Genomic DNA, 19,171 nt, shown 5'->3' with positions numbered 1-19,171 from the left:
ACTAAGTACGTTCGGCAAGCTCATTAATGTGTACATTGGAATGTGTTTTATACACCACCCAGACGATGAACACATCTCAACGACAAGTATTGATAACAATATAATATATGAACATGTTTAATAATAATTACGTCTTTCGTCTGAATTTTGATGTTTTGGAGTTATTTTCGTAATTTAAAATTGTTCGGAAGTTTGTTAAAAATCGTCAAAATTACTCTGAATTCGAACTTCACATTTGCCAGAGATTTCTGACATTATTTACTCCAACTGCAGAATCCAAACTGAATTCTAAGTGGACAGCAGACTGTTCTAGGGTATTTATACCAGTTGAGCTGGCGCGGAAAGAATGCCTCCCAATTGACTTAGCTTTCGATAGATTTAGTTCTTGCGGTAGAGGTTGAAATATGGCGGTCTAGAATCAAAGGGAATCTGCAGCTGGGATCTTGTACCTGTCACTATAATCAGATGTTATATATCTCTCTATCTATCTCTCTCATACCACAAATGCGCCATAAATGGCAGATTATAGCAGGATTACTTCTTTTAACGTAACACGCATAGCGAAGATTAAATGATTCTTCGCGCGAAAAACGCGCGCGCGCGTCTATGACGGTTTCAGTGTAAAGTCGGTTTTAAAGTAATGCAATATGTATGTACTACGGCTTAGGGGGAATTGAAATTGACATGCAATTTTATAAATAGCTAGCTAGAATAAAATAGCTAGCTGAGAAAAGCTAAACATATACGCACAAAAGAGGGCTATTATAAAAGTAATCACATTTGCCCGGACAGATCAGTGGAAGAAAGGAGCTTTCAAGAAGCTCTTGGAGGAATTGAAAGAGAAGAGGAAAGCAGAGTCTAAAAGAGTTCATTTCATAAGGAACAATAAAATTGTCAGATCTGATGAGAACAGTGTATCAGCCTCGTCTGAAGAAATTTGAACTGTTTCACATTCTTCACCACACAATTTGATTTATTTTGTCACACTTTTGTTTCACATTTTTGTTGTCATATCAGGGCCATGTAATTGCGGGCACATTTTACTGTACAGTTTGGTCTCCCGTCAGATTTTACAGACGGAGGCAATAATTTATTCGAGTTTATTTTATACGTTATAATTGCTGTACTCTGTAACACCCCAGTTCCACAGCCAGATATTAATGCAGGTCAAAGATATTATTCAAATAAAGATATCTTTTACATAAATCATGCACAATCAGCGAGAATAGATTGCTTTGGGGTCTTCCTCTTCTCCCTGGTAAGTCCAGTGTATTGATGGCAAAAATGAGGGAAGAAAACGCTGGTCCGTCAATAGGACCCCGCAAAACATGTCCTAACATTCTCCACCGACTACGGGCCACTTTTTCTGACAATGGTTCAGCATTGCAGCGTTTATACAAGTTTTTGTTGGAGATGACTACTGGGTACTTTATATTCAAAATAGTGCGAAGATGTCTGCGGTGAACAACATCTAGTTTTTCAAGAAAAACTAGATGTTGTTTTTCAAATACTTGAAAAGTATTTTTCAAATACTTGAAAAGTATTTATTTAATAAACACTTTTGTTTCACATTTCTGTTGTCATATCGGAGCCATGTAATTGCGGGCACATTTTACTGTACAGTTATACCGTGTTTGGTCTCCCGTCAGATTTTACAGACGGGGGCAATAATTTATTCGAGTTTATTTTATACGTTTTTTTTATTGAAATCTTTCAAATCAGTCAATTACATACAAGTTTACACAATGAATTAGTTAAATATAATATTGTCGTCTAAGCATGGATTGTCAAAGTTGAAATTGTCTCGGACAAAATGTATGTAACCAAAGGACCTGAGGGTCACCAAAACACAGATATTGAGTGCAAATGCAGCTCCTGCACAAGCATGGGCCCTTAAAAATTGCGTTATAATTGCTGTACTCTGTAAAGTTTGAAAAGTATCTAATAAACAAAATATTGAATAATTTAAGCTGGGATCAGGCCAAACTCATGGCAAATAAGCCTCCCCCGCTTAGGTTCTTGTGTGCCACATGTCCTTGACCATTCTGAACAGGGACACTGATATAACTAGTTATAGCTAGACCTGGTTAGTTCACATCCTTATTCCCTTGTTGCTTGTCAGAAGCTGTCAACTTGTCAATAACCTTATCGTAGGGGGACGGTAGGAGGCCGGTGAGTCGTGAGAGGCTGGTGAGAGGGGTGCATGCAAAGCCATAATTAAAAGTTACAAATTCACGATACTAACGTCTAACAAGAACAATTAACGTGATCATGAACGTGGTCCAGTAAAAAGCAAGCACTTAAACTAACACTGGCTACTGCTGACTGCCGATTTTTTTGTTTACAACAATTTTTGTCAAATTTTTTTACTTTTCGAGACCATTGCCCATTCCATTTATTTAATTTCTCCATCGCGCATAGCAGCGGTTTTAAAGGCTAATTCTAGAAGGGGTCGTTTTCACTCACTTCGATGAGTTATTAAACTAGATGCAGATACTGCCTGATGGGAAAAGGATGTAAGAGAATGTGAAAGCATATAAAAGAAGTGGATTACACGTGTAATAGTCAAAGAAGTTCAGCATGTCATATATGCTCTACTGAAATTTAGGTCTGCTTTTAAATTAGTCGCCGGAACATTTAGTCTCAATAAATTTGGCTTACAAAAATGTAAGTCAAAATGTTGTCTAAATTTATGGTAGACTGAATTTGTGGTTCCTAAGGTAATTCTTCTCGTAGTAATCATCGAGTGTCATTTTGTACTTGCTGCAACTGATCAACCAATTAACAGACGGGAAATGTTCCCTCTGACTCTCTGAGCTAGTTTCTTGTCGATCCAGATCACGTCATAACAACTGAAGTTATAATACCTAGTACCTACATTTACAATTTCATCGTCAAAGATTTGAACTGTCATGGATCGGTAAATATCTGTCTTAAGCTGTCATAACATCCAAGCGAACATTCTAGAAGACTTCTATAAATAGCAAATACACAGTACTAGCTGTTTCAATATTTGGTGGGGTATCATTATATATCAGCTGGTTATTTATTACCACAACGGAGCCGCGCACACGTGCACATCAATACGTACACTCGTACATTGAGCTACCTATACTTTATAGTTCTTACACGTCCGCTCGGAATCACTTCTTGTATTTCTCTGTCACCTGTTTCGTCTGCTCGCTCGTCTGCTCCGATAGTTCTTCGGTGAAATATGAGTCTTTTATATTGTTGGTTCTTTAATAGTTTAATTGTAGTTGATAATAATATCCACGATCAGGTGCAAGGTTATAAGAGTCTTTATTGCTGGTTCTCTAATTCAAGTCAATTTTCATTGGTCTTGCTGAAAAGCTCTAATTTTCAGTTAATTCAACATGTTTTTGCAATGATAATGATAAATACTTAAATATAAACACTGACAATAAACCCCTAATTCGCGATAATTTAACATCAATTAATTATTACTACTAATTATTACTAATATGCCACTTTCTAAGATCGTTTAGAGAAGCTACAAACAGGAGACAGTACAGCTGCTACCAACATACCTGTAGATGCCAAACACTACAAGATCTCTAATGAGGAATGTGCCTGTGTTATCCGTGCTGTCCTTGTCACTTTTCTCATTCACCTAGACCACGATCATAGTGAGCTTTTTAAAAATTCTTATCTTTTTAAAAATTCGTATCTTTTTTTTAAATCTTATCTTCTGTGGTAGTGTACCTGGTTTTCTGGGTTCTCTTTGAACAGGTTGCTGCAGTTGTATCAGAAAAAAACCCCAGGATTTATTACCAGCGACCTCTTGCCCCAGAGTATTTCCCCCGAGGTTTGAGGTTTGGAGCTTGTTAAAAGCCATTTTATCTCAGCACAATTATCTCAGCAAACACAGAAGATTTGTTGCGTCCCCTGCTGACGAAAGAAGACACCAATGAAGGGCTTTTGCTCGTCGCTGACGCTTACTTTGAAACCAACAACATCAATGCCGGTAAGAAGTCATTTTTCGAATCTTTGGGTCTTTTCGGCTATTGTATATAATATAATATGAAGTAAGGACTCTGTATTGTTAGCTCAATCTATATCTCTTGAAGACCTTGCATTAATATATCTTCGTTGCTCAAGTCTTAAAACCTAAAAAGAAGGGAAAAAAGAAAACAACAATTTTTAAAACTTAAAATGTCAACCCCCAGCACGCCCTCTATACGAGCTACTGTCGAAGTCGTGTAACTCTGATCACCCTCATACTTGGGTACAGCTGGGTCTCTCCTACGAGGATCAGGTTTAAAATCATTGCTAATTATTACTATTCGTAATTATTACTCATATTATAAGTTACCATTAGTACCCATTGCATTAGTTGCCAATAGTAACCATTAATATTGAATAACCAGTTTTACCAAGTCTAGTAACCAACAGTTACCAATAGTAACCACTAGTTACTAATAGTAACCATTAGTCACTAATAGTAACCATTAGTAACCACCGTTATCAGGGAGATTGGAAGGAGGCAGTTAGGTGTTACGGAATGTTCTCTCCTTTGACGAATCTAACGAAACAGCTAAACTAAGACTTTTCTCGCTGCAACAAGTGCACCTGGCAGAGCACCAAGAGGAGTTTACTGTTAACATTCACGCTGACTTCAACACTGTCAAAGTAAGGAAACTATCGGTAATCACACTATATGTTTGTTTGTTTGTTTATAGAACCCGTCCCCAATCTCGTATCGGAAAATGACTAAACTCAGGTCTGAGTGTGAATACGGGTGGTACCTGCAAGAGTGTTCATTAAGCATTTAGAGTTCTGTAAAACTGCAGTTACAATTGTGCTAGAGTATTTTTAGAATATACGATTGGTATCAGATTTATATCCCTACATGCTTCCAAAATTTGTAATCACACTATATAATGACAACACTATATAATGACAAGCACTTTGTAATGACAGCTGATCTTTGTCATTATATAGTCTGCAAAACGGACTATATAATGACAACACTATATAATGACAAACGATCACTAATATCGTTATTTTTGGTTTATATTTAGATTTATTTGATGTGATTCGTAAGAGAATCAAACTCGCTTATTATTTTATTGTTATAAGGGCCCTTATTTTAAACGGGCATATCCTGTCCAAACTCAGGATGCACTACATGAAGAATTCGTTGTAACTTTGTTTGAAAAGCATTAGTATAGTGCGAAAAAGGCAAGCTGTATAGTGGAAGCACCTGAAATAACATACGTTAGAAATAGTGAAAGTCCCTTTTGACTAAGTAAAGAGCGATACAAAGCTGTATTGTCATAGGCCTAATTTAATAGTTTAATCGCAATACAATAATTTACGTTCTACGGTTAAAGTAACCAGTAGTAACCAGTAGTAACCAGTATACACACCGGTAGGAGCCAGTAGTAACCAGTAGTAACCAGTATACACACCGGTAGGAGCCAGTAGTAACCAGTAGTAACCAGTATACACACCGGTAGGAGCCAGTAGTAACCAGTAGTAACCAGTATACACACCGGTAGGAGCCAGTAGTAACCAGTAGTAACCAGTATACACACCGGTAGGAGCCAGTAGTAACCAGTAGTAACCAGTATACACACCGGTAGGAGCCAGTAGTAACCAGTAGTAACCAGTATACACACCGGTAGGAGCCAGTAGTAACCAGTAGTAACCAGTATACACACCGGTAGGAGCCAGTAGTAACCAGTAGTAACCAGTATACACACCGGTAGGAGCTGAGTGTACGACCAGATGTAGTGAAGTTATCCTACCACAGATCCAACGAGCTGATAACGAGCAACAACTACTCATCTGCCCTTGACGAGGGGTAAGTTTATCTTTCAGTTCCTTATCTTCAAATCTCTTGTTTTCTAGTATAGTGTCTTATCTTCTAGTTGATTTAATATTTTAGTTTCTTGTCTTCTAGTGTATATGGAATTTTTATTTGCTCAAAAAAACTTTATTCTCAACGAAATTCTCCACAGTTACAACGTCATAAAAACCGCCCTGTTCGAGTCCATCGAGGTGCAGAAGTCCAAGTCCCTCGTAAAGCAGATCGTGACCGGAGAATTCCTCAGAGGTTCCCACACGTCATCCTCAGCTTTCAACATGTTGTGTCACGTGACCAGGCAGAAACTGGGTCACAACACTGGTCAATGTGAGGCTTACCGGGTGAGGGATCCTTCACTTTTATTATTTTAGTCATATTTGGGACATTTTAGGAGGTATGGTTGGTACATTATAATATGTGGATACTGGATATGCTGACCAATTATGCATAACCAATAGTAACCATCTTACAGGACATGCTAACCAGGGAGGAGTGGTATGACTGGAATGTTGACATGTTAGCTTGCTGCATGGCTGAAAACAGGCTGCAGCACGGGTTTATCCTGTGTCTTGCTGCCCTCGCCTCCAGACTCATTGACGCACTGCACACTGTCAAGGATATGCAGATACACAGGTGAGGCAGTTTGTAACCTGTAGTTACTAGTAGTAACCTGTTAGTAACCAGTGGTAACTAGTAGTAACCAGGTGAGGAAATTCGGAGAGACTAAATTGTTGTAGGTATCATGCAATGGTATGACCCGGCTTCGTGTTACTGTGAGTGAGAAAATTCATTGGATTGTTTCAATAGTTAAACAGTATTTGATTTGTGCTTGGACAACGCGAATGATCATAATTAGTAGTGATAAACAAGCGACGTTTAACCAGTAGTTACCAGCAGTAACCAGTAGTAACTCTGGGTTACCAGTAGTTAACTTGATGAACAAGCAACCGGTTGTCTGATCACGTATAAAACTTAATATTTCAGTTTATACCTGGCTGGAGTCCTGAACCAGAAAGATTACATTTCTGAAAATATCGGAGCCCTTCTTTACAACCACCCAGATACGCCCGGAATCTGGAATATTTTCTACTCTATCCGACACAGACTCCCTTAATACCGTCTTCATCGACTGGGTACCTTTCTATTTATAGAAACCGCAAAAATGAACTTTCACTCAGAAAAAATGAACATCGTGATAATTCGATTTAATATTATATTCCTCGAATGAGTGATGATAGCAACTTATACCAGAAAGAATAATTAATTTTTAAGTAAAATATTGTAGTCAGGTTAAAAGTGGTTGTATTGGAATCATAAAATAACATATATAAGGGCACAGGACAGTGTGAGATGGCTTCACAGGTCTTTCAACGGTCTCTTCCGGTAGTAACCATTAGTAACCAGTAGTAACCATTAGTAACCAGTAGTAACCAGTAGTAACCATTAGTAACCAAAATACATTTTTGCAGGTGTAAGATGGCTTCACAAGAACAGAGGCTCTTTCAACGGTCTCTTCCTCAACATGCAGAACAGTTATTATTCTCGGCACTATAAAGCAGCCATCGCATTCTTCCGGCAGTAAGTTATCATCTTTATACCAGTTCTTATAGACAGTAATAATTAGGGATCGTTCACATAATATTACGTCATCACTTTTTGGCTAATTTTTCAGTTTTACTCATAACTATTGTGTTAAACGTATGCTAGCGTAAGCATTTATATTTTAGAAATCCCCTCCCCAACAGTGATTGCGTAACATATGGAGTTGGACGACCCCTAATGTTGAAACTTTTGAGATAGAAGTTATTAAATGTTAAAGTAACCCCAAAGGGTCATAATATTTTAGTGACAATGATAATATTTTAGAAAATACATTATGATTTAAATGATATACCATGCTAACATGATGATAATGTTAACAATGTGTTGATACTTGATCACTGACCAGGATGTTAGGACAGAGACCCAAAGACAGCACCGTTTACTTCCACCTGTCCCTCTTCTACCTGCACTACGCGTGCAGCAAGGGACTTGAGTTCGTCTCACGTCGTCATGAGATGGCGGTGCAGGCCATTGCGTGTGTTCTTATGTACCATCAACTGAGGGGGCCTTGTCAGGAAACTTACTATAATATTGGTATTTTCTTTATTACGTCATTTTAGTTAAGATACTCACTGCCCTAAAATGTAGACCGTCCATTGTATTTGTAAACAAATTCCTGCTAAATGCACATAATATTATCGTAAACGTTTTATATTACACACGCGAATTGATTCGATGATTAATTAACATTTAAAACATGCTTCCAGGTCGTTGTTACCACCACTTGGGCTTATTCCACTTCGCGATACTCTACTACAAAAGAGTCATCGCCACCCCACCGTCATCCCCCAAAGAAGTACAGCTACAGATTGACAAGATGAACAGGATCATCGCCAGGAACAGAGACAAATCCAGGGATATTAAGTCGGGTCAGACTACACCTCGTAACAATGAGAATTCTCCTGAAAATGACATCAGCCGTGAAAACAGTCCCACTAATAAGAAAGGTGGTCTTGCTAAGGAAGGGATAAACCATCCCGACTTCCCGAGGGGATAAACCCTTCCGAGGGGATAAACCCTCCCGAGGGGATAAACCCTCCCGAGGAAGGTATTGAGAAAATGTTAGAAACTGGAGATCATGTTGAATTAAAGGATATCGATCTGACAAGGGAGGCAGTTTTTAATATGTGTCAGATTTATGAGGCTTGTGGAAGTGAACACTTATATAGCAAGACAGTTGTTGTACCAATATTCTGTAGTCTGACAAAATTTTCACTGCGATGTTATTACGTTCTTTACACGTTTCAATTTCTTGATCTTTATTTTTATTTGAGTTTTCGATATTATTATTTTGCATATTCAATATTGAAGGTGAAAGATGTTATTTTATCATGAATTTTCAGTTATTTATATTACATATTAATCAAGTGTGTATTTAAATTGTTCCAGTGGCAGAAATTATAGACTCATTTCGTAGGGTAAATCTTATATAAAGCGAGACGATATATATGTATATATCCGTGCCATTTAACATTTTACTGACACCACGGCATCAACTTTAACGCGACCTTCCGCAAAAACCGTAAAAGATATACAACTGAGACTTTTTTGACTGGGTCGAATGCTTTTATGCTTTTCAAATCAGCATGAAAAAATAAAAAATTTGCCAAGGAATAGGAGTTTTAGAGCCCAAAATTTGGACCCCCAAGTGGTGTCAAAAACGCGAATTAAATAGGTAATAATTATTTTAGTCTTTTAAGTCTTGGCACCATTTTAGGGTTATACGGGTTCCTGCTAGTATATATAATAGGGAAGGCATTCAATTAACGGGTGATACTGATACTCGTAAAATAAGTGTTCCAAATATTAGACCGTCGACGAGTCCAACTATATAGCTCGGCGCGCGTCCTGGTAGGTTGTAAACCTACAAGTTATAAACCTACAAAATTCAAGTGTCGATAGCTAACCTAAGTTTATTAATAGTCAGCGGAGAATGTTGGGATTTTTCTTTGCACACAACTTTGTAGGTTTATATACTTATCCATTACCAAGACGCGCGCCGAGTTGGACTCGTCGAGCGGTCGATAATATTTGGAACAAATATTTTAAGAGCTGCGAACGATGATTTTCGTATATGGTATATATATATAATTATATATATGTATATAATTGGAATACATGCTCCAGTTTTCGGAGAGAATGTTTGAATTTGTAATATTCGTCAACTGCACGGGCACCTACAGGGTTAAACAACAATCGTGGCCGCGCAAATAATGTTTTTTTTTGCAATCCACAATTTCGGCGTATACAGTATAGTAAGATCGGCGAAATGCTAACCTGCTTGATACATGTTTCGTATGCGCGCGAAAAGTGGCATGCAACATTGCATGTTGCAACGTATGTCAATAACCTGCCGGGTCCTCTTGTAGGTTTACAACTTACTGGGCCGCGCTCAGCCTGTCATTCCGCCAAATCTTTATTCGTTCATTTATGTTAAATTAATGAACATAATAGCCTGGGGTCCTCAGGTAAGTTTACAACCTACCAGGACGCGCGCCGAGTTGGACTCGTCGAAGGTCCAATATATGGAACAGATATTTTACGAGTATCACCCGTTAAGGGTCGTCATGCTATTATATTTCTGTTCATAATCAAATGAATAGATATTAGGCGGAATGACTGGCTGAGCACGGCCGAGTAACGAAATTCACCACTGGGCCACGCCGAGCTGCGAAAGATTGACATCGTGAATAAAAACAACAAGGAGACTTCATCTTTACTTTCGTCTGGTTTTCCACTCTCTGTTCAATCATCAAGTTACTAGCTAGGTAACATGATAATCGAACTGAGAGGTACAGTTTTCAACGTAACAACGATTTCGGATGGTTCGGTCAAACCCACGTTTTAACCACTTGAACGACAAATTAGTGCACTACCAACTGTACACGGTCCTCACACACTTTCATTAAACCAAAGTTAGTTTTATATACCAACATAGTTTACGCGACGGAACATTTACTTGTACGTATAAGTACGTACGGCTACCCTGCAGCTACCCTGCAAGCGATGAACTGATGAGCTAGCTCCTCCCATATATGGCGTGTAATTAACTGTGCAAATATCACGTGCTAGATGCTCAACAGTCCCCCTGTTTATTATGCCTTGTATGGCGCGTAATTGGCTTTGCAAATATCACGTGCTATAATATGCCGCCACTAAGCGCGCTCAATCGGTATCTCGTGACCCTCACGTGACCGATTAAAGGAAGTTCTCTGTGTGTGACGGAAACTATACTAGGAAAAAGGTTGTTTGAGCATTAAATAGGCGAGACACCTCCCATTCTGCAGCTGCAGAGTTTAATATCTACATGCCACTCGCTTTCACTTAAAGCTCACAGCTGCTTAAGTTATCCGGACCCCAGACCGGATTGTGGGAACAATACTCTTCAGTTTGATAATGTTAGTCGGACTGACAGCTTTGCGTTCCTTTTCGAATAAAGAACGTTTTGAAAATGCGGAAATCAACAAATTTCTCAACATCACGCAACCAGCTCGGTAGCTAAACATTTCTAAATTTCAACTATTATAAAGCCTGAGATATAATTCATCTTTTACTCTTTTAGATTACACGACCACAAGAAAGAGGGATATGTCAATATGTGGTATTATTTTGAAGGGATCATGGGAGATTGATGAGAAGTCGTCAACCAGTCAACTATAAGTATAGTAAATAACTAGTAAATATAGTTGAATCAGCGCAAGGCGCACCGATCATACTGTCGCGCGATTCGGCACGTGGGCGCCGTGGTTACCATGGCGCAATTTATTTCACTGTTCGCGCTTGTCTTTTACACGCGATCAAATTCTTTCTTTACCATTAACATTCGTTGCAATCTCTGTCACTGTTTACAGTTATACATTAGCAAACTTTCAAAAACACATCAAGTTCAATTCGATGACCAGGATTATCCTATTCATCTGGGCACTCACAGTGCCGCTCTCCGCTGCTCCAGTTCCACGTTCACTGTATCAGAATATCAGCGACAGCAATTCTACTTCGGCATCGCCTATTGAGGAAGTCCTAAAAATCGCCGGATCCGATAACTCCGCAATAAAAGTTGCTTTTATACTCAGTTTCATAGCCGTTTTATCTGTCATCCTGCTAGCTTGTCTGATGGTCGGATTCTTTGTAAAAACCACGAACAAGATTTCAGAACTAGCGAAACTTTTAGAAAGAGATAACAGCATTAACAAAGATCTCGAAAGTGGACTACGGGAAGAAATAAAACCAGAAGAAGAAATAATAAAATCACATAGTCAGATCGACTTTAAACCAAAGAACTATCACAAGCAGCGTCTGCTTATGAAACTGAAGGAAGCTCAAAAAGAACACCCGCTAGCGAAGATGACCGGCATGGAGAAAGTTTCTCAAAGAAAACGAAGAAGACGACCCCTGAGAAGCCGTAACGAGAGGAACAAGGGGACTACTTTAAAGGTACAGTCCTCCCCCTTTTTGCTTTTTGGGACGGTCATGATCACATTTCTCTGACTAATTTGAACGCCCCAATTTCTAGTAAATTACTAAATTTGACGGACAAAAATAATGCTTAAATTAGACAAGTTATCCACAAGTTTGTTTCAGATTTACCCGGCCATGGACGTATCAGACACGGAGTTGAGCTCAGGAGAGTTGGTAAAGTGTCACTATCCTTTCCCCAAACATCAGAAGAAGCTTATCTGGCCCAACAAATACAAGTTTATCCCTCAGGATCTTGAACCTGGTGAACTTGTTTTCATTTCCGGAGACGAAAATGCCAAATGGTCACCATACGAATTCAAAGAATCGGATAGCGTTTCACTATCTTTTGGTGAGGATAAGGTAGAGAATGAAACATCTGGTCAGGAAATGGAGATGATTAGTCGGGATCCAAAAAAGATGGAACAATACGCAGTTAAAGAAACATCGCCAATTTTATGTCCGGAGACTACGGTAAAGAAATCTTCCAAGAAACCTTCACGCAGACCACCTCCTAAACACAAGATTAAGAACCAAAAAGTACAATCAGAAGCCGAAAGAGTTCTTGTCGATTTAGACGAAATACTGTGTACAGCGAATCTTTATCCTGTAATCACCAGACCCAAGCTTACCAAAGCTAATAAGCTGTCGTCTGCGAGGGAAAGAAGATTGACGGAAAAAAGGAAAACGGACCAGACTGTGCCGATAGAAGAGACCCTGAATATAGAAAAGAAGGGAGACTCGCTGTGTATCGAAGTGGAAAGGAATGATGTTATCTCCTCGACTCCCATCATCCTCCCACTAAACCCCTCTCCTGTTACCCCAGTGCTTCCTAAAGAGTGTCCTCCCAAACTCTCACCTAATAAAGTAACACTGGCCACTCAAAAGCTCTCTACCACGTCTCAGCTCAATGCCCCAAAGATCCGACGTCCAGAAGCAAAGTCCACATTATCGACTGCTCGGCGTCAACAACCAAGAAATAAGAACGCTCGATTAGCGACACAAACTCCCCCGCCAAAACATGCGAAGAAGATCATGTTCCGACCAGGGGCAGTCAGGAAAAGGAGGTCCATATTCGGCAAACCTAAGAGTCTCAACTATTGGACTATCATTGCCAACAAAAAACTCCAAAAGAAAAACGAAGCTCTTATAGCAGAACATTCTCCGAGCCCAGACCCTATACTTCAAATACATAGAAATTGTGACGGGGCTATCCTGTACGAATCTCCTCTGAAATCAAATCCTTTCGTTATTCAGGTTAGCGTCTTACACGAATTCAATTTTATTTAAAATCTTATATTAGTATTATATGAGTAGTTAAACTGTTAAACAAGTAGTTTTCTTTAAATTAACCCTAAAAACCCACAGAACGGTGTCGTTATGAGGAAAGATAACGTGGGCTGAAAGGATAACCACGTGACATACAAATATTGTACAACAAGTACACAAAGCTAAACCTGGTTGGCAATGGAGTAAATACTAGTTTGTCAATGATGGAATTTGGATGATGCATTCTTTCAAGGGACATAGATAAAGAATGACAGACAGGGATACAATTCATCACACGAAGATATTCTACATTTGCATATTTTCAGTTAATATATCTTACCATATCATAAAAACAAAAAAAGATTAAAAGATACAAAACCAAAGAAAAAAGAGAAAACAACAAAAAACAAAAAAAAAAGACTTTTCACTTTGCTATACAATCGTGCAGAAATTATTTCAGAATCTGCATAAATTGTGAGTTCAAAAAACCGGATAACTGTGTTTTATTTGTTTGACAAATTGGGAAGGAGGGACTTTTTTTTAAACTTTTCTTCTGGGCGACGAGGGACGGTATTGTAGTTAAAATATTTTAAACAGCTCATAAGTTTTGAATAAAACATTTTCTACACTTGTTTGTAATTGTACTTTATCAAAAGAGCATAATCTCCATAAAAATGTCGATAAAAGACATTTGCACACGATATACAACTTGCACAGATGCACATTATATGCACGAGTTCGATTATACATTTAAATGAGTGCGATAAGCTAACAAACCTGCAGCCAGCCTTCTAGGAAGTAGTTAAGTCGTCCCCCTCGATCATCACCGTCATGTACTACCCTTTTACAGATAATGTAGTTAAGAAACTCGTTGTTACGTGTTTATACAGTGTGTATAGGCTGTTACGTTTTGTTAACAGTGTGTAGTTGATATGGTCAGTTTTATATTACAATTGTTGCTGCGATCAGCAATTATTAGTAATTATTATTAATAAAAGAATAAAGGTGTCCTCTGCTTTTTTGTATTTGCCGGCTGATTATTGGAGTTCGTCGTCAAATTCTTGAGTCTTGAAAATTTAAATTCAATGATTTAATATTACAACATATACAAAATGTATATGTATTTAACAAACTTCTTATCGCTTTATCGCTTTATCGGTCATGTTATCCAGAAAATTATGTTGCTGTTAAAAGATATCACATATTGAACATTTTCAGTGCGAATTGAAAGCTTTGTACTTCAGCTTGTGGATTGCAATTTTGCGTTTGAATAGCATTTAGGAATAAACTTTAATTATAATCGATTGGTTACAATCGAACAACTTAAAAAATTATTTCACTTAGAATTACCAAGTATCCTCCTTTTATTTGCCTGCCTTTCATGCTACTCGTTTGGGAAGTATCACATCTGCCCCGGAGTTTCACTTATCAGTCGTAGTAGAAGTAGAATTACCGATTTACTAGCGTGCTACCAGTGTCATGCTCAGTGTAAGTGGAACTACCACGTCATGCTGCACTGTCACGGGTGCGTAACTTGACCGTTATTTCTCCCGCATTATTATGCAATTGTTGTTGAACCTTGCCAGCCTTGATTTCAAAGGGCCAGAATTAATCAATTTGAACGACATTTCTCCTTTTGTTCATTTTCCTTATACCGTTAAAATTGTCCTCACATTCTCTTATGCTAGGCATACACTTGGTTCGACCTACATGTACATTGAATATACATTATACATTATACATTATACATGTAATATGTACATTAAATGTATAATGTATATTCGATGTAATTCAAAAATAATGTATACATAATGTATTATTTTACATTGAATATTTATTTAATAATAACATAAAATTGTACAAACATTCATATGCAATTTATGACTGATACTTGACGATACCACGCCCCAGCCATCTCGTGGTTTTCATTACGACTGTCGTTAATATTATGGGAAGTTATCTCATAATATATGACATGATAAGAAGTACTATTTCCATAAGATAGCACACAAGAAGTTCATGAATGGACTAATTCAATCTCTCTTGCAGAGTCGCAATTATTGTTATCTCTCCTTCCCTCTTACACTTCTGCCTGTTGAACTGTTGATTTGTTGAACCATTTCGAATTTCTTAGTTTATACTATCTTTTTATCGACTATAATACTCATACTACAACCGCCAGAATTTGGCCTTTCTTAATGTAATTATATTGCAATTTTGAGCTTAAATTAATCAGCTTATCGTTGCTGTACTATAATAGCACATGTTTACCGTACATTATATCATCAGTTATGAATCGGCGGTCATCGGAGATTCTTTTTTTACAGTTTGCTTGCCGTACGCGTATACTATACGTATACTATACGCGTATACAGTTCATATGATAATTGATATGACATTTCCTTATAATTATAAAGATATGCAATTTTATAGAACGGCTTCTAATTTAGGATAAAAATATAGTTTGTATTATAAAATTTGTTTAACATGATTAACCATACAAATATCCTGTAGCGAAAAGTAAAATGGAAAATAGCACCTTTAGCTGGTGGCTGGAGATTCTCATCTTTCATGTTCAGCTAATATCAACATTTCTTCTCGAAGTGTTCTACTTCATCTCTCGTTCTAGGCCCCGCAAGGAGCTAAAAAACAACCACATTCTTATCACAGGAACCGGACAAGGAATCGGGAACTTACTTCTGAAAAAGCTAGCACGAGATGGTAACACCATTCATTGTGTGGATGTGAACGATAAGTTGAATGAGAAAGTGAGAGAAGAATACGGGTCAAGACAGGATTGCACGGTGCACGTGTACAAATGTGACGTGAGTGACCCGGATAGTGTGACCAAGTTAAAGGAAAGTGTGGATGAAAACATCGCTGCAGGGGGACATCTGGAATACCTCATCAACAATGCTGGGATAGTTTTTGGGAAGCTTTTCTCAGAGACCCCCATAGAAAGATATACCAAAGTTATGAACGTCAATGGGCTAGGGCCCATGCACCTCACCAAAGTGTTTTACCCTGACATGCTGGAAAAAGGAGGACATATCACGAATGTTGCGTCCATAGCGGGACTGGGTCCGTGTCCCCGGATGGTAGACTACGGGGCCTCAAAACACGCCGTTGTGGGGTTCAGCCGGGGTCTGCAGTACGAACACGACTGCTGCGGGATCACCAATGTTAAAGTTACCACCATATTCCCTCATCTTATGAACACGGGAATGTTTAACAATTGTACGGTGAAGCTCAACAGGATGTTTCCAGCAATTGAGCCTGATCACGCTGCTAGCAAGGTAATCAATTATAATTAGTATAATCAGTATAACTAATTAGTATAATTAAATTAAATGATTAAGATCAACAAATTAGGGTTTTAATAGAATGAATAATATAATTTCTATAATTATAACATAAAGGTGAATGATATCTGCAGTGTCAGTGACTAACAATTTTATTTTCCCTTTCCTTTAAAATTTCAATATAATTATACAACTTATTTCTATTCGAATGATAACTATAAATTTCATTTTCAGATAATTTTGGCGATCGAGGAAGAGCGAGAAGAAATGATGATTCCTCAAAACGTAGAAAAATACTTCATTATTCAGTATATCTACGGTTCGAAGATGTTCCGTCGACTAGCAAAAATATTTGGAAACTTTGAGTACATGAAATCTTTCCAGAATATTCGAGAACATTAGAAATAATCGATCTGTTCTGTTATATTATTTAGTATTAAGTAAATAATACCGAAATATTCTCATCTAAAATTATAAAAATATCAATTAACTCTATTATCTACACTTTATTTTTGACAACATCTTTTCAGTACAAACGGCATAAATCACAAAAAGGTTACCAAAACGTGAATATCTTTCGTATGAACTATGAACCAATGTCAGCTTGCAAATGAAGTTGAAAACTCGCAATAGTTAGCAAGATTGCAAAAAAATGATATGCAGCTGCCAGCTATTATAGTATTTTACATTTTTTACACAGGACCGAAATTTTACAGTTTGACTGAATTTCTCACTTGCAACCAATTAGTCAGTCAACTATAGGCATATGACACGATTGAGGTGCTGGAAGTTTGATTTCGGTCGGATGAAGCCCACAGCAGAAAACTTAAAGTTAACAAAACGAAAAATCGTATTTTCCAAACTTTGTCCCATTTTCAAATATGAAAATTTGAACACAAATTTAACAGATTCGGTGAACGTTTAGCTCAGAAACCAATTACTATTAGTCAGTTACCTGATGATGGTATGAAACCAAATTGAGCTACTGGAACTCAAAATCCCGAAGAAAATGGCAAAATCATATTGTCCCATTTTCTGTCCCATTTTCAGTTTTCTAAGATAAACTTTGCAGGACCAAAATTTTACAGTTTTTACCAAATTTCTGGCCCGTAACCAATTAGTCAGTCATCTACATGTGGCATATGACACGATTGAGGTGCTGTAAGTTTGATTTCGGTCAGATGAAGCCCACAGCAGGGAACGTAACAAAACGAAAATTCGTATTTTCCAAACTCTGTCCCATTTCTATATACTTACTTACTTAATTGTGGGTGGCGTCGTCAGCTTACAGTGCTCAATCGGCAAGCCGAGAGCTAGATACAAAATGAAACGACCGGTTGAGTCAGACAAATGTTTCAATCATGATACAAAACCATGAAGGACCAGATCTTCTCCGACAGTTTGGTTCTATTTCGGTACCGCTCCAGGCGAAATGATGACGTGTGCCCGTTGTACCGGTCCCGTTGTACCGTGGGTTAGAATTCAGGATCGAATGGAAAATAATCAGACGTGGACACGGATACAGAGCCGGCCAGAACAGCTGCGATCTGTGCACGTCTGAGAAATTAGAAATCTTACTTCGATCCTCTGACCCACACTTACTTAACTCCAGGACGGAAATTCCTTTTATAATCTAATGACTCATATATCTAACCCCTAGTATTGTTTCACGAGTGAATGTTTATGTTAATTTTGATATTAGTTCCTATACCTTAGTTGTCACTGATGATATCATGGTTTTGTATCATGATTGAAACATTTGTCTGACTCAACCGGTCGTTTCATTTTGTACTTACTTACTTATATATATATATTTTGTAGCTGTACTCCTACACATTAAAAGTCGGTGTTGATTAGATCTTCGAAATAAGTCTTTGCATCATTTTATTAAACATCGTTATCTGAGATAAAATTGTTCTAAAAGCAACTGGAATATTCACAAATCTTTAAAATAACTTACAAACTAGGAAAGGAAAACAAGTCTTAGGAAGACGTACAAAACTATGTGACTTAAAACGGTACAAAACTAAAATATACTGTGTAATAATCAAACGAAAAGAATGGCTGTGTACATTTTATCTAATCTATTAAAGATTAGTTTCTCGGAAAAAGCTAGATTTCTCTGAATCAAGCAGTAAAAATATATAAATAGTAATGAATATAACACGTCTCTGATAGCAATATTGTAAACTAAACACGGGTTTATAGGCTGAGATCATGTCAAATAAAATAAATAAACTAAACACTAAGCTCCAGCGGATTTAAAAAGGATGTGGTTACTATCGAGGGTGTTCATACCCCCATAACGCTCAAGGGTTTTCAATTGGGTCTGGTAGAACCCCTCTCTAGCTTCCATGGCCTTTTCCCTATCTGCTTGACTTATTTCAGGTTTAAATTCAAGAGCGTCCACTATAATAACAGAAAGGTGCGTACTAAGTGAAGAGTTATATAAGGCTACTGAACTAAAATCTAAATCATGATCAATATCTAAAAAGTGATTTACTAACTTACAACTTCTGATACCTTTCTTAATGTGGCTCTTATGATTAGAAAATCTCTTAGGGAGATTAGAAGTAGTATATCCTACATACGACTGTTTACAAGTTCTACACTCCATTAAATAAATAAGGTTATTACTCTGACAAGTTATATATTTAGTAATAGGGAAAACTTGTTTGGAATGGTGACTACTAAATTTGGAACAAGGGGACAG

At 37.7% G+C, this 19,171-nt stretch overlaps 3 protein-coding genes and 1 long non-coding RNA gene across 4 annotated transcripts in view; all 4 read left to right on the top strand.

Annotated features, from left to right (window-relative positions):
• The window catches only part of LOC134822081 (1-phosphatidylinositol 4,5-bisphosphate phosphodiesterase beta-4-like), an 858,242-nt gene that overhangs the window by 260,198 nt on the left and 578,873 nt on the right, over window positions 1–19,171 (top strand). The window lies entirely within an intron of this gene.
• LOC134821970 (uncharacterized) lies at window positions 4,564–6,064 on the top strand. Its single transcript, XR_010161094.1, has 3 exons — window positions 4,564–4,650; window positions 5,733–5,827; window positions 5,985–6,064. It is a non-coding gene; the product is annotated as an uncharacterized LOC134821970 (long non-coding RNA).
• On the top strand, window positions 6,874–8,700 carry LOC134822430 (general transcription factor 3C polypeptide 3-like). The gene is made up of 4 exons (XM_063833487.1): window positions 6,874–6,963; window positions 7,300–7,408; window positions 7,779–7,966; window positions 8,140–8,700. Exons 2-4 carry the CDS (start codon window positions 7,353–7,355, stop codon window positions 8,427–8,429), a joined length of 534 nt encoding a protein of 177 aa, XP_063689557.1. The 5' UTR covers window positions 6,874–6,963; window positions 7,300–7,352; the 3' UTR covers window positions 8,430–8,700.
• Window positions 15,675–16,871, top strand: LOC134822006 (short-chain dehydrogenase/reductase family 16C member 6-like). The gene is made up of 2 exons (XM_063832839.1): window positions 15,675–16,452; window positions 16,693–16,871. Exons 1-2 carry the CDS (start codon window positions 15,682–15,684, stop codon window positions 16,858–16,860), a joined length of 939 nt encoding a protein of 312 aa, XP_063688909.1. The 5' UTR covers window positions 15,675–15,681; the 3' UTR covers window positions 16,861–16,871.

The sequence above is a fragment of the Bolinopsis microptera genome, chromosome 10, assembly GCF_026151205.1.
Source record: "Bolinopsis microptera isolate Bmic1 chromosome 10, MBARI_Bmic_1.0, whole genome shotgun sequence".
NCBI lineage: Eukaryota > Metazoa > Ctenophora > Tentaculata > Lobata > Bolinopsidae > Bolinopsis > Bolinopsis microptera.
Note: the sequence above shows the minus strand (reverse complement) of the source record. Positions and strands in the feature narration are given on the sequence as shown.

Excerpts from the sequence above, each read along its gene's own strand:
- LOC134822430 (XM_063833487.1), top strand. The coding sequence starts at position 7,353 with ATGCAGAACAGTTATTATTCTCGGCACTATAAAGCAGCCATCGCATTC. Across the intron at positions 7,409-7,778 it reads GCCATCGCATTCTTCCGGCA|GATGTTAGGACAGAGACCCA; the intron begins GTAAGTTATCAT and ends ATCACTGACCAG. Across the intron at positions 7,967-8,139 it reads GGAAACTTACTATAATATTG|GTCGTTGTTACCACCACTTG; the intron begins GTATTTTCTTTA and ends ACATGCTTCCAG.
- LOC134822006 (XM_063832839.1), top strand. The coding sequence starts at position 15,682 with ATGGAAAATAGCACCTTTAGCTGGTGGCTGGAGATTCTCATCTTTCAT. Across the intron at positions 16,453-16,692 it reads CTGATCACGCTGCTAGCAAG|ATAATTTTGGCGATCGAGGA; the intron begins GTAATCAATTAT and ends TTTCATTTTCAG.